General features: G+C 51.0%; 1 protein-coding gene across 1 annotated transcript in view; it reads left to right on the top strand.

The window, feature by feature from the left end:
• Positions 1 to 12,607, top strand: part of LASP1 (LIM and SH3 protein 1) — a 52,236-nt gene that overhangs the window by 20,158 nt on the left and 19,471 nt on the right. Inside the window, exon 4 of the mRNA XM_003786431.3 lies at positions 8,106 to 8,213. Coding sequence (XP_003786479.1) covers positions 8,106 to 8,213 — 108 coding nt within the window. The remainder of the gene's footprint in view (positions 1 to 8,105; positions 8,214 to 12,607) is intronic.

Here is a 12,607-nt window from a genome sequence, read left to right as displayed (position 1 = left end):
ACTACTGCCCTGTACTCTGGTCCCTGTTTGGGGCGCCACCTTTAGCGAGCTTTTGCTCAGGCTTGTCTGGAACTCCTGAGCTCAAGCTATTCACCCTCCTCGGCCTCCCAGAGTCCTAGAATTACAGGCATGAGCCTTCAGGCTAGTCTTAAACTCCTCCTGTCCTCAACCAATCCTCCCACCTTGGCCTCCCAAGAGGCTAACACACCCAGCCAAGAATTAAGTGTTTAGCGGATCTGAGGAGTAAACAAAGAGTCTGGATCCCTGAGACCAGAACAATAACCCTGCCTGGGGGTTGGGAGGGCTTCTGGGCCAAACTTCTTCTTGGGTGGGTGGATTAAAATCAGCAAGGATTAAAAGATTAACTGAGAACGCAAGGAGGGGAATTTACCAAGTGGGCAGGGGCCTAGGGCGAGGAAGGTGCTGCCGAGGCTCCACCTGGAACACAGTGGGATCTTTGCTGATACCTCTGAAGGGGGCTTGTTGCTCATTCTTAACAGGACCCTCCGTGTCCCATCTGGGAGAACCAGCTTCGCCCTGTGTTGGCTTCCCAAGCTTTCTCTCCTGTAGTCCTCCCAGCAACCCTAGAGTTTCTTGCATCGCTCAGATAAGATAACATCAAGGGACTTGCTAAGATTGTGCAGGTAGCAGGAGAGGTGGTAACAGTGTTAACAGCTAATTCTATTGAGTGCTCCTTTCATTCTCAGAGAAAGCAGACACAGACTGCTGTGCGTGCAGGTTGGTCTAACCCAGAGACTTAAGTTCTTTCCAGTTTTTCTCTGATTCCCATGAAAACCAGTCTCTACCTTAATAATGAACATGATAAGGCTCGGCGCCTGTGGCTCAAGCGGCTAAGGCGCCAGTCACATACACCTAAGGTGGCAGGTTCGAATCCCCAGCCCGGGCCTGCCAAAAAACAATGATGGCTGCAACCAAAAAAATGGCCAGATGTTGTGGTGGGCGCCTGTAGTCCCAGCTACTTGGGAGGCTGAGGCAGGAGACTCGCTTGAGCCCAGGAGTTGGAGGTGGCTGTGAGCGTGATGCCATAGCACTCTACCCAGGGGATAGCTTGAGGCTCCGTCTCAAAAAAAAAAAAATAATAATGAACACGATAATCCCTTATGCTGCTGAGACCTTTTGTAGCTAAGCAAATGCTTTTAGTTCCTTGGCCTCGTTTATCCTTGACTTGACTCTAGGGGATGGGGAGAAGATGTGCTACCCCTGTGTCCCAGATGAGGGGCTGGGGCTGAGAGAGGCCCAGGGCTTTGCCTGTTGACACCTGGTGAGTGAGTGAGGTTCCAGGATTTGGGCTCTGGTCCTTCCATTCCCACATGCGGTGCCCTTGACCACATGTGGCCCTGGTATGGCTCAGGCTGGGGCCTCCTGAGTGTTCCACAGAGCAGGGGAGCAACAGCTTATCCCTGCCACTCTTTTTTCTGTAGCACAAAGGTACAGTTCCTGGGGGGCCCACGTGCACAGTAGCCCTCAGCCAGCTGAGGGGGCCAGGTGGTCTAGCAGGTAGGGAGAGGGCTCAGAGATGACTCTTGAGCCTGTGGAAGGCACCTGGGGAGCAGAGGTGGAGGGGGTGAGAGGGACCTGGGGGAGCAGGTGCCGGGAGCAGACGGCAGATCTTTGCAGACACACACACACACACACACACACACACCTGCTCTCAGGAGGAGAAATTCAAACCCCAGTCTTTCTCAGTCCTGCAAAAGCATGACTGCAGCTCTTTTTGCCCTTGAAACCTGATCTCTGAAGGGTGGGGTCTGTAAGAGGAAGCACCCCATCCTGCCTTTGGCCCCCCCCCCCAGCAGGGCCCCCTCTGCTCCTCACAGGGGGAGCTGGCTGTACAGGCAGGATTTAGAGATGCCTCTGCTCCCCAGGGGCCCAGCCTGCTGCTCTTCTACAGGTCTCTGGGAGGTTGTGAGAATGGCAGTTACTCTTTATGAGGTTCTCACTGAGCCGGGCTGCGTATCTCTGTGTGGTGTGTGTGTATGTGTGTGGTGTGTGTGTGTATCTACACATGCACATCCATCTACCTGACCTTATATAGTGAAGGAGGAGAGGAGCTCTTATCCCCATCGTGTAGATGGGGACACTGAGGTTTAGCAAGACTGCACTACTCACCCAGAGCCCAGTGGCAGGCAGATTTCACGCCCAGTGGATCTGGTCCCTGGAACCCTTTGCTCTTGATAATGCTGCCATGCTGGCCAACTGCCATGGCATCCAGCTACGTGTTCCTACCCAACAGTCATTAGGGGGTTGTTGGAATGCAGGTTCCTAGGCCCCATTCAAGGGCCTTTGGGTTGGCAGCTCTGTGTGAGGCTTAGGAATCTGCATTCTGACTGTCCTGGTGATTCTGGTAAGAGCTTTCAGCCCCATTCTAAGGGATGTGGAGCTGGGTCCATGAGCAGGAGCAGAAAGTTTGGAGCTTACTCTGTGTGTGCTATGGGGGACGTGAGGTGAGGGCACAGCTCTGTCCCCCTAGGGTTGGGGTCCTTGGGGGTGAGAGCTCAGGGCTGAGGAGGCAGAGAGTGATGAGGAAAGGGTGCCGTCCTCTTTGGGCCTTGTTCCATCTCCTGTCTACCACTCACCAGCTGTGTGGTCTGAGGCTGCCTCTGATGGCTGTTTTTACCTCTCAGTTTTTTTTCCCTCACCAACAAAATGGGGACAGCAAACCCAGTTGCCTCAAGGCTGGGGGCTGGGCCTGAGGTTTGGAAGGGCTGAGCTAACCAGGCTGGGGCCTGACAGGTTCTTGTTCCTGTGGCCATGGTGGGGGCAGGGCTAATAGGCTGTCGGGAAGGGAAGTGGGAAGGAACCTCCACTGCCTACCTAGCACCACCCCACCAGGGTGTCAGCTGGTCTCTTCCCAGTGCCCCTAGGCCTGCTGTGGGGTATCTCAGTCCTTCTCCATTTCTGGGAAGCTGCCCGTTCTATTTCAACTTTGTTTTTCCATTTCTATATTAGTCCCCAAAGTGGTACTTTGTGTGTCTGGGACACCTGGAGCCTCCCCTGCGGGGGAGGGAATACAGAGCTATGACCCTCTGGGTGGTCCTGCCCAGGCCTGGCTGAGGCTGGGAGTTGGCAGCAGGGCCCTGGCACCTCGTACTTGCTGCTCCCCCACCCCGAGCTCTAGGCTCCTAGAGGAGCAGCTTTGGGGTAGGACTGAGCTGGAGATATCTGTGTGGCCCGACCCCACAGAGAAGTGCCGGAAGACTGTTTCTTTCCTTTACTGTCTCGCCTTCATGGTATTGTGGGAAATGCCACAGAGAGGAAGGGAGAGTACAGTGAGAGCCCTACACTGTGCCCTGGGACAGGGTTTCTGTTCTTTTCTTGGATCTTGTGACCAGCACCGCAAACAACAACCCCTCCCACCTGAACTAGCCGGCCTAAGGTCAGATCTCAGATCTGCCACCACCAGCTGTGTGACCTCAGGCAAGTTATTAATCACTCTGTGCCACTGTGCCTTCATCTGAAAAATGGGGATTACTGCAGTCCAGAGGTTGTTGTGAGGATGTTAGTGTGTGCTACTTCATGTTTTCTGGCATGGAGTTAGCGTTCAGTTAATGTTGGCTCTTATTATTCTTCTGCAGAAAGAGGAAATGGAACTTGGGCGTGAAGCAAGGAATGGACACAAACACCTTTTGGCCATTGCTTCCAGCCCTGGCCTTTTTCATTAGTTCTCCTCCCATCTGTGTATGTCCAATTTATTTTTATTTTATTTTTATTTACTTATTTTTTTGAGACAGAGTCTCATTCTGTTGCTCCAGACTAGAGTGTCACGGTGTCAGCCTAGCTTGCAGCAACCTCAAACTCCTAGGCTCAAGAGATCCTCCTTCCACAGCCTCCCAAGTAGCTCGGACTATAGGCATGCACCACCACGCCCAGCTAATTTTTCTATTTTTTTTTGCAGTTTTTGGCTAGGGCCAGGTTTGAACCCGCCACCTCTGGTATATGAGGCCGGTGCCCTACTCCTTGAGCCACAGGCACCACCCAATTTTTCTATTTTTAGTAGAGACAGGGTCTCACTCTTGTTGAGGCTGGTCTCAAACCCCTGAGCTGAAATGATCCTCCTGCCTCAGCCTCCCAGAGTGCTAGGATTACAGGCATGAGCCACCATGCTCAGCCTCTGTGTCAAATTTAAAACTTGGTTTATTTTTGTTAAAAGAGGATGGATTACATAGTATGTGGGCCCAGCACACAGTCGGCATATGATCTGGAAATTGTTGGTATTATATTTTGCTCAACAAATTTTTTTTAAGTCATGATCTTCTTACATTGGGTCATCCAGGCAGTTATTTTCCAAATTCTGCTGCCATGTTTGTTTGGAGATTATGTATCTGCATTCAAAACATTGATTTGTACCTACTGTTTGCTGGAATAAACAGTGAACAAGAAAGATCCAGGGAGAAGAACCAAAAGCCTACATAAAAAACAGAATTTCACAGATGGTGGTTGTTTGGGTGTCAGGCGTCTCTGGCGTCAGGCCTGGCCCTGTTGTAGGAGTTTCCAGGCGTCTCCCAGGGATGGAGTCATCTGGCCAAAGTGCTGGGTTGCTGACCCAATGGACAATTGGGTAGAGTGACCATAGCAGGTCCTTCCCTCCACAGGGACCCCCAGAATACCCTGGTGAGCCATCCCAGACAATGAGGGCAAGTGCTCCCACTTGGTGGGGGAGGGGCTTCAGGCCGGACCCTCCAACACTCTTGACCCTCCATCCCCCACCTCTGCTGCCCTTCCCAGTGCCCAAAGGTCTCAGAAAGTCTTCTCCACTTTGATTCTCCATATTCAGGGTCTGGAGATGCATAAAAATGGTCACAACTCTCTGGGTCAGGGGACCCAGAGAGGGGAACTGACTTGCTTAGAGACACACAGCAAAGTGGTGCCAAGCCCAGGCTCCCTCTTTTCTCAGCCCTACACCCCACCTCCCTACCCCAAACCACACCCTCCTGGGTCTCCTGTGTTAAGAGTGAAATGAATTATCCTGCCCCGACAGGGAGGGGGAGGCAGTTCCTGAGCCTGGGAACCAGCTGTTGTCCTGTAGTGTCGCCATGGCGATTATTTCTCCGGATTAAGGGCCTGACCCTTGCAAAGCCAGGAAGCAGAGGAAGGAGTGGAGGCCTGGCGTTCGCACTTTTAACATAGACAAAGCACTTTCATTCATGTGTACTGAGCCCTTCTGAGTGCTCCACAATGCACTTGCCCATTTAGAGGCACAGACTGCATCATTTATTGGCATGACTGGTATTAGGATCCCCAGTTTACAGATGTGGAAACTGAGGCTTGAGATTAAGTCATTGGCTCGAGATCACTCAGCAAGTGGGAGACTGAGGATATGTTAGCACCAGTTGTGTCTGGTGTGATAGGAAATCTTCTCCCTATATTTTAACTGATGTCTATGACAACTCACTTTACAGATGAGGAAACTAAGACCAGGGGCCTTTGACTCAGGGCTTCTGAGTTCAGAGCCACATTTTTCTTTTTCTTTTTTTTGAGACAGAGTCTTACTCTGTTGCCCTGGGTAGAGTGCCATGGTGTCATAGCTTGCAACAATCTCAAACTCTTTGGGTTTGAGCAATCCTCTTGCTTCAAGCTTCCTGAGTAGCTGGGGCTACAGGTGGCTGCCATGACACCCAACTAGTTTTTTTCTATTTTGTTTTTTCAGTGGTACGCACTGGTCTTTATTCATATAATCCAAAATGGCTGCATAATATTTCTGGAGAGTTATATTAAAATTACCTTAGACTTTTTTTTGGTTAGCTATTATAAGTAAGGTCATGATATATAGTAGAAATCATCATACATTACTTTCATAATTTGATTTCCTTTATAATGTTTTAGATGAGTCCCACAAAAGTAGAATCACTAACAATCAAGGGGAAACATAATGGTGGTTCTGGAGTTTTTTTTCTATTTTTAATAGCGATGGGGTCTCACTCTTGCTTAGGCTTGAGTCTTGTGCTCCTGAGCTCAAGCAATCCGCCCGCCACAGTATTCCAGAGTGCTGGGAGTATAGGCATGAGCCACTGCGTCGACATGGAGCCACATTTTTCTGAGTGCCTTACCTCCACTGATGCCCCTTCCCAGAGAGCCCCTCTCCCCCATAACAGGCACCATGCTGGGCCAGGGCTTCTTGGAAGAGCTGATGCTTAGAGGAACAGGTTCTGGACCCTAGGGGTGGGCTGGTGCTCAGATCCACTGCATTAATTTCTGGTTTGATGGGGACTAACACATTCAGGCCTTTCTTTTTAACCTGGATCATAATCAAGAAGGAAGAAGAACAGGTTCAGCACCTATGGCTCAAGCGGCTAAGGCACCAGCCACATACACCTGAACTGCAAGTTCGAATCCAGCCTGGGCCTGCAGGACAACAATGAAGGCTGCAACCAAAAAATAGCTGGGCGTTGTGGCGGGCGCCCAGCTACTTGGGAGGCAGAGGCAGGAGAATCACTTGAGCCCAGGAGTTGGATGGAGGTTGCTGTGAGCTGTGATGCCATAGCATTCTACCCAAGGTGACAGCTTGAGGCTCTTGTCTCAATAAAAAAAAAAAGGGCTAGGCGCCTGTGGCTCAAGTGGCTAAGGCGCCAGCCACATACACCTAAGGTGGCGGGTTTGAATCCAGCCTGGACCCGCCAAACAACAATGACAGCTGCAGCCAAAAAATAGCCGGGCATTGTGGCCGGTGCCTGTGGTCCCAGCTTCTTGGGAGGCAGAGGCAGGAGACTCGCTTGAGCCCAGGAGTTGGAGGTTGCTGTGTGCTGTGAAGCCACGGCACTCTACCCAGGGGGATAGCTTGAGCCTCTGTCTCAAAAAAAAATAAAAAAATTAAAAAAAAAAAAGAACTGGACTGGGGTTTTGGGGAACAAACAGGGACCCTGGAGGATGTGCAGAGGACCTGACAAGTGTGGCTGTGGCTTCATCTCTGTGTGTTGTCACTTGGTGTGGGGTGCAGCTCAGGGGTGCAGCCAGATGACTCTGCCTGGAAGCTGCGTGGGTTTGTCATCCTGGAAACTCCCAAGATCTTAGGTCCCGTGTCCTGAGCTGACCTGTTTCCAGGACAGTGCAGCCCCTGTGGAGGAAATCCAAGCAGCTGGTGGGGTCTGGAACAGATGGCTGCTGAGGTGGACAGAGAGGTCTCTGGAAGCCAAGGAACCGTTGCCTGTCCCATGAGTACTTCCCAGCCTCATTCTGTTCTTTAAAACCCCCAGGGGAGGACAAGCTGTTCTTCATATTTCAGTTCCTTTAGCCAGTGTCAGGGAAGTCCTTTCTGACATCTGACTTGAGTCCCTCTAGTACTGTGGTGGGAGGGTAGGGTTCTTCCCAGATATTGGAACCCTGTTCTGAAGCACCATCTGACCCACCCACCAGTGTTCTCCCCTCTTGTGGCAATGGCCTCAGAAGTCAGCCTTGCAAACTCTTTGAAGCCACTGGGCCTGTCAAAGAGTCATTGATTTAGCCTTCCCTGAGTCTGTCACACCGCCCTCCTTTCTGGGCACCAACTTTGTCCTTTGGCACAGCCCTCACTCAGCTGGCTCTCAGTGGATAGGGCCATATTCTGGCTAGGGTGAGGGTGAGGACTGGGCCTTAGGAGTGCTGGAGAGTACCTTCTCCTATAAGCTTTCAGGTAGGATGGGCTGGCAGGGGAATATCAGGAGTCAGGGTTTGTATGAGGGTTTGTAGACATTTGCTGCTAAAGCTCTATAACCTTGAGCGGGGGACTTTGCTTCTCTGTGGTTCAGTTCCCTTATCTATAAGATGGAGCTAATAATACATGTGTGTGTCTATGTAAGGCCTTTTGCATTGTGCCCACCACTCAGAAAACACTGAAGAAGTATTGATGGCCATTATTATTAGTCTAACGCTTTTTTTTTTGCAGTTTTTTTCTTTTTGGCCGGGGCTGGGTTTGAACCCACCACCTCCAGCATATGGGGCTGGCGCCCTACTCCTTTGAGCCATAGGTGCTGCCCCAAGCCTAACGCTTTTTGACTAAGGCTTTTGCTTGGAGTTGGTGGTTTCTGGTCAGGCTCGTTCTCCTGATTGATTGCTGCTTCAGATGAGGCCCTTTGTGCTCCCAGCCTGACTCCAGTCCCTCTTCCCTCCAGGTACGCTACAAGGAGGAGTTTGAGAAGAACAAGGGCAAAGGCTTCAGTGTGGTTGCTGATACACCTGAGCTGCAGAGAATCAAGAAGACCCAGGACCAGATCAGTAACGTAAGCTCCTGCCACCTCCTGTGGCCCCTGCGCATTCTGTGACAACTCCCTTCCCAGGGTACCCTCCCTCCTGGAGTCCCCCTGCTGTCCTCCCTTCTGGGCCCCTCCCTGCCTGCCTGGCAGACATGAATGAGGCAGTTCCCTCCACTGTCCCTGCTGTCCCTCGTGGGTCTGGCTGGTGGCTGCTTGAGAGAGGGAGGCATTTGGGGTTCCCAGATGCTTCTTCTCTGTGCCTCCCCAGATTCTCTTTGCCAGACTTTAGCCCACGTATCACTTCCTCTTTGAAGGGACTGTAGTTTTGTGGGGGTGTGTGTAGGGGCCTGTGTGCTAAATCACCCCCCTTTCTCTCTGAAGCTTTTTTTTTTCTGGGTATGGTGGTTGTCAGGGTACAAACTGGATGTTTCGTCATCTAACAAAGGTCAAGCCTGGAGGATGGGATGGGGCGGGGCGCGGCGGCCTCCCCCTTCTGCCTCTGGGTGCTGACATTACAGTCATTTCCACCCTTCCTCAGTCATTTCCGCCCTTCCTTGGCTTCCTCCCCCACCTCGGCTTGTTCTTCCTTCCTGTGTAAAAACCCCACCTGCAGCGTCCTCCAGCCTGACACCTCCTAGTCTCGGCCCTCCTGGGCCTGGAATGGCCAGCAGGGTCTGGCTGCGACCTGGGTGGGCATGGAGGGTGGGTGGTGGCTCGGAAGCCTCCAGCTTTGTGTGCACTCCCTGGCACCTGTGGCTGGAGAATAGGCTGCTGTTTTCTTGCTGGGCAGAGCCACAGACCAGTAGCCTGTGTGGCTTTGTGCAAGTGGGAGCAGGGTGCTGCTGTAAGCCACAGCCCCGGAACATGGGCATGCGACCCATGCACAGTGTTCCAGGGTGCACAGAGCTGGAGGATGTACCCAGCGGCCCGGGCTGGGAGGTCCTACAAATGACGGATTGGGCAGTCATCTTCACATCTGTAACAAGAAAAGATAGATGAGTTGCCAGTTTCACTCTGGGATGAGGGATTGGTGACAGAGTCTCAGGGAGGGCTGGGTATCTGCTGGGGCACCCTGCCCCACATCCCTTCTCATCCCTCCTCCTGGCCTCCTTGGCAAGATGTTCATTCTAGAGCTGGATGGGCTGTGCTTAGAGCGGGTTGCAGAGGTGGGTCAGGTGGGTTTCAGAAGCACAGGGCAGCTGCAGCCCACAGACTACAAAACTAGCCATGTTGGGCAGCACTTGTGGCTCTGTGAGTAGGGCACCGGCCCCATATATGAGGGTGGAGGGTTTGAACCCAGCTCCGCCCAAACTGCAACAAAAAAATAGCCAGGCGTCGTGATGGGTGTCTGTAGTCCCGGCTACTCAGGAGGCTGAGGCAAGAGAATCACCTAAGCCCAAGAGCTGGAGGTTGCTGTGAGCTGTGACGCTACAGTACTCTACTGAGAGCAACAAAGCAAGACTCTGTCTCTAAACAAACAAACAAACAAAAAATAGCTATGTCCAGGACTGTGGCTTTCAAACTTGCCATTGTGACCCACCAAGCAGACATGCACTTATTTAGAGAGAAAACAGGATCAGAAATTTTATGATTGAGTATTTACTGTTAGAAGGACATTCAGATCTTCATTGTCTGAAGATGCTGGCTAGGGACTTACTGAATGGGTTTTGCAACTAGGTTGTTGACCTCCAGTTTGCAGTTGGTGGCCCGAGGAAATAGCCAACAGGGCGTGCCTCTCAGGGCTCTGATCCCTCTTCCCACCAAAAAGCCTGTTTGTATGCCAGGGCCTGGCCTTAAACCCCAGAGCTTCTCGTCCACCCAGAAGGCTCTAACTGCAAAGTAGGGGAGGAAGAAGGCGGCCAATGGAGGAAATACGGAGCCTCCCCCAAAGCCAGGCTCTGGGCTTTCTAGCCTCTGTGGCTTTTCACTGTGAAAGGCCTTTGTCTTTTATCAGTGACACTTATAACCCCATCTCCCAGGCCCTTCACTCATTGCTTCATCCTGTGGGCTTTAGAGGAAGAGAGACAAGCAAACCCAGTCAGCCCTGCCTCTTTCTGGATGGCTTCCAGAATATTCTATACCCAGGGCCATCTACCTCCTCTTCTTCCCTTATCAGTTATTGGAGGTGTTAATGTCCTAGTAACAACACTCACTGGCCAAGACATCCACACCTCAGGAGATAACCATCTTATCGTGAACCACAATGCTTGGTGCTAGCACTGCAATTAGCTGATTGCCGTCTGCTCTGAGGTAGGGGAGGTGACTGGTCCCTGACCTGGTTGCTGCCTCTGCAGCTTTCTCTGGCACCTGTGAGGTGTGACCACAAAGCTGGAAGACTGTTGGTTTTAGTGAACTCAGTTAAAGTCTGGCTGATGTGGGCCTCCAAACAATAATTGTCTCATAATCACTGGAGAGTCAGCTGAAAAAGCAGAGTCATAGGCCTCCTCCCCTGGCCACTAGAATCAGCATCTCTAAGTCTGGGGCCCTGGAATCAGCATATTAAACACATTCTCTGGGTTTCTAAAACTTCGTCACCAAAATTTGAAAGCACTGGCTCGGTGCCTGTGGCTTAAATAGCTAAGGTGCCAGCCACATACACCTAAGGTGGCAGGTTTGAGTCCAGCCTGGGCCCACCAAAACAACAATGACGGCTGCAACCAAAAAATAGCCCGGTGTTATTGTGGTAGGCGCCTGTGGTCCCAGGTACTTCGGAGGCTGAGGCAGGAGACTCACTTGAGCCCAGGAGTTGGAGGTTGCTGTGAGATGTGATGCCATGGCAGTCTACCCAGGGGACAGCTTAAGGCTCTGTCTCAAAAAAAAAAAAAAAATAAATAAACTGAAAGCACTACCTAAAAGTCTGAAAAAGTTTCACCAACCCCTAGGTCAGAGGGTGCCATATTTGGCTATTTCCCAGAACTCCAAGGGAACTTTGGACCATCTTTAGAAGTATTACAAAATTGTCCCAGCCTCCACAAGAGTTTTGGGAAAGGTGGTATTTAGAGCCACACCTTGTGTTTTGTACCCAAAATAGTGTTCCTGTATGAAGCTTGTCACTTGCTTCCCAGATTAACACAAATGACTCCTGGCTCTTTCTAAAGGTCAGACCATCTTGCTTCCCTGGATATACAGCAGAGGTTTCACCAGGCAGAGCATTTTTATTTATTTATTTATTTATTTTTGTGCCGTTTTTGGCCAGGACTGAGTTTGAACTCGCCACTTCTGGCATATGGGGCCGGTGCCCTACTCCTTTGAGCGACAGGTGCCGTCCTATTTATTTATTTATTTATTTATTTATTTATTTTTATTTGAGACAGTCTCAAGCTGTCAGAGAGCTGTGGCGTCACAGCTCACAGCAATCTCCAACTCGTGGGTTTAAGTGATTCTCTTGCCTCAGCCTCCCAAGTAGCACCAATCACAATACCTGACTATTTTTGTTGCAGTTGCCACTGCTGTTTTAGCTGGCCGTGGCCAGGTTTGAACCCACCACCCTTGGTATATGGGGCCGGTGCCCTACCCACTGATCCACAGGCGCTGCCCTTATTTATTTATTTTTGAGACACAGCTGAGGCATCACGGCTCACAGCAACCTCAAACTCTTGGGCTTACGTGATTCTTTTGCCTCAGCCTCCCAAGTAGCTGGGACTATAGATGCCTGTCAAAATGCCCAGCTATTTCTGTTGTTGTTGTTGTTGTTGTTGTTGTTGTTGGAGTTGTTGTTGTTTAGCAGGCCCAGGCTGGGTTTGAACCCACCAGCCCTGATGTATGTGGCTGGTGCCCTAACCACTGAGCTACGAGTGCTGAACCAGGCAGAGCAGTTTTAAAAACTAGTGTCTGGTCTCCAAGGGTATCTGCTTTGGGTAGATGCAGTCTTTCCTTATGAGTTATGATATTGGTGACTATTGTACTAAGTATGATGTTTAATCCTCTCTAAGTCCTGCTGGCGGCAAGATGGTGAGGTGGGAGGAGACTGCAAGGGCTGAAATCTAGTTCTGTCTTTCCAGGGCTGCTTTGAGCCTCAGTTTCCTCATCTGTAAACATGGGGACAATAGGGTTTACCTTGAAAAATGATTATGGGGAGGGCCAGGTGTAGTGGTGAGGTGGACAGATTGCTTGAGCTCAGGAATTTGAGACCAACCTGAGCAAGACCGAGACCCCCTCTCTAAAAATAGCTGAGTGTTGTGGTGGGTGCCTGTAGTTCCAGCTAGTTGGGAGGCTGAGGCAAGAGAATTACTTGAGCCCAGAAGTTTGAGGTTGCTGTGAGCTATGACGTTATGGCACTCTACTGAGGGCGACAAAGTGAGACTCTGTCTCAAAAAACATAAAAAGTGATTGTGGGGAATATGTCAAGCTCTTGGCATATGATCAGTGTTTTTTTTTTTTTTTGAGACAGAGCCTCAAGCTGTCCCTGGGCAGAGTGCCGT

Source organism: Otolemur garnettii, unplaced genomic scaffold, assembly GCF_000181295.1.
Source record: "Otolemur garnettii isolate 467f Iridium unplaced genomic scaffold, OtoGar3 scaffold00018, whole genome shotgun sequence".
In the NCBI taxonomy this organism is placed as follows: domain Eukaryota; kingdom Metazoa; phylum Chordata; class Mammalia; order Primates; family Galagidae; genus Otolemur; species Otolemur garnettii.
Note: the sequence above shows the minus strand (reverse complement) of the source record. Positions and strands in the feature narration are given on the sequence as shown.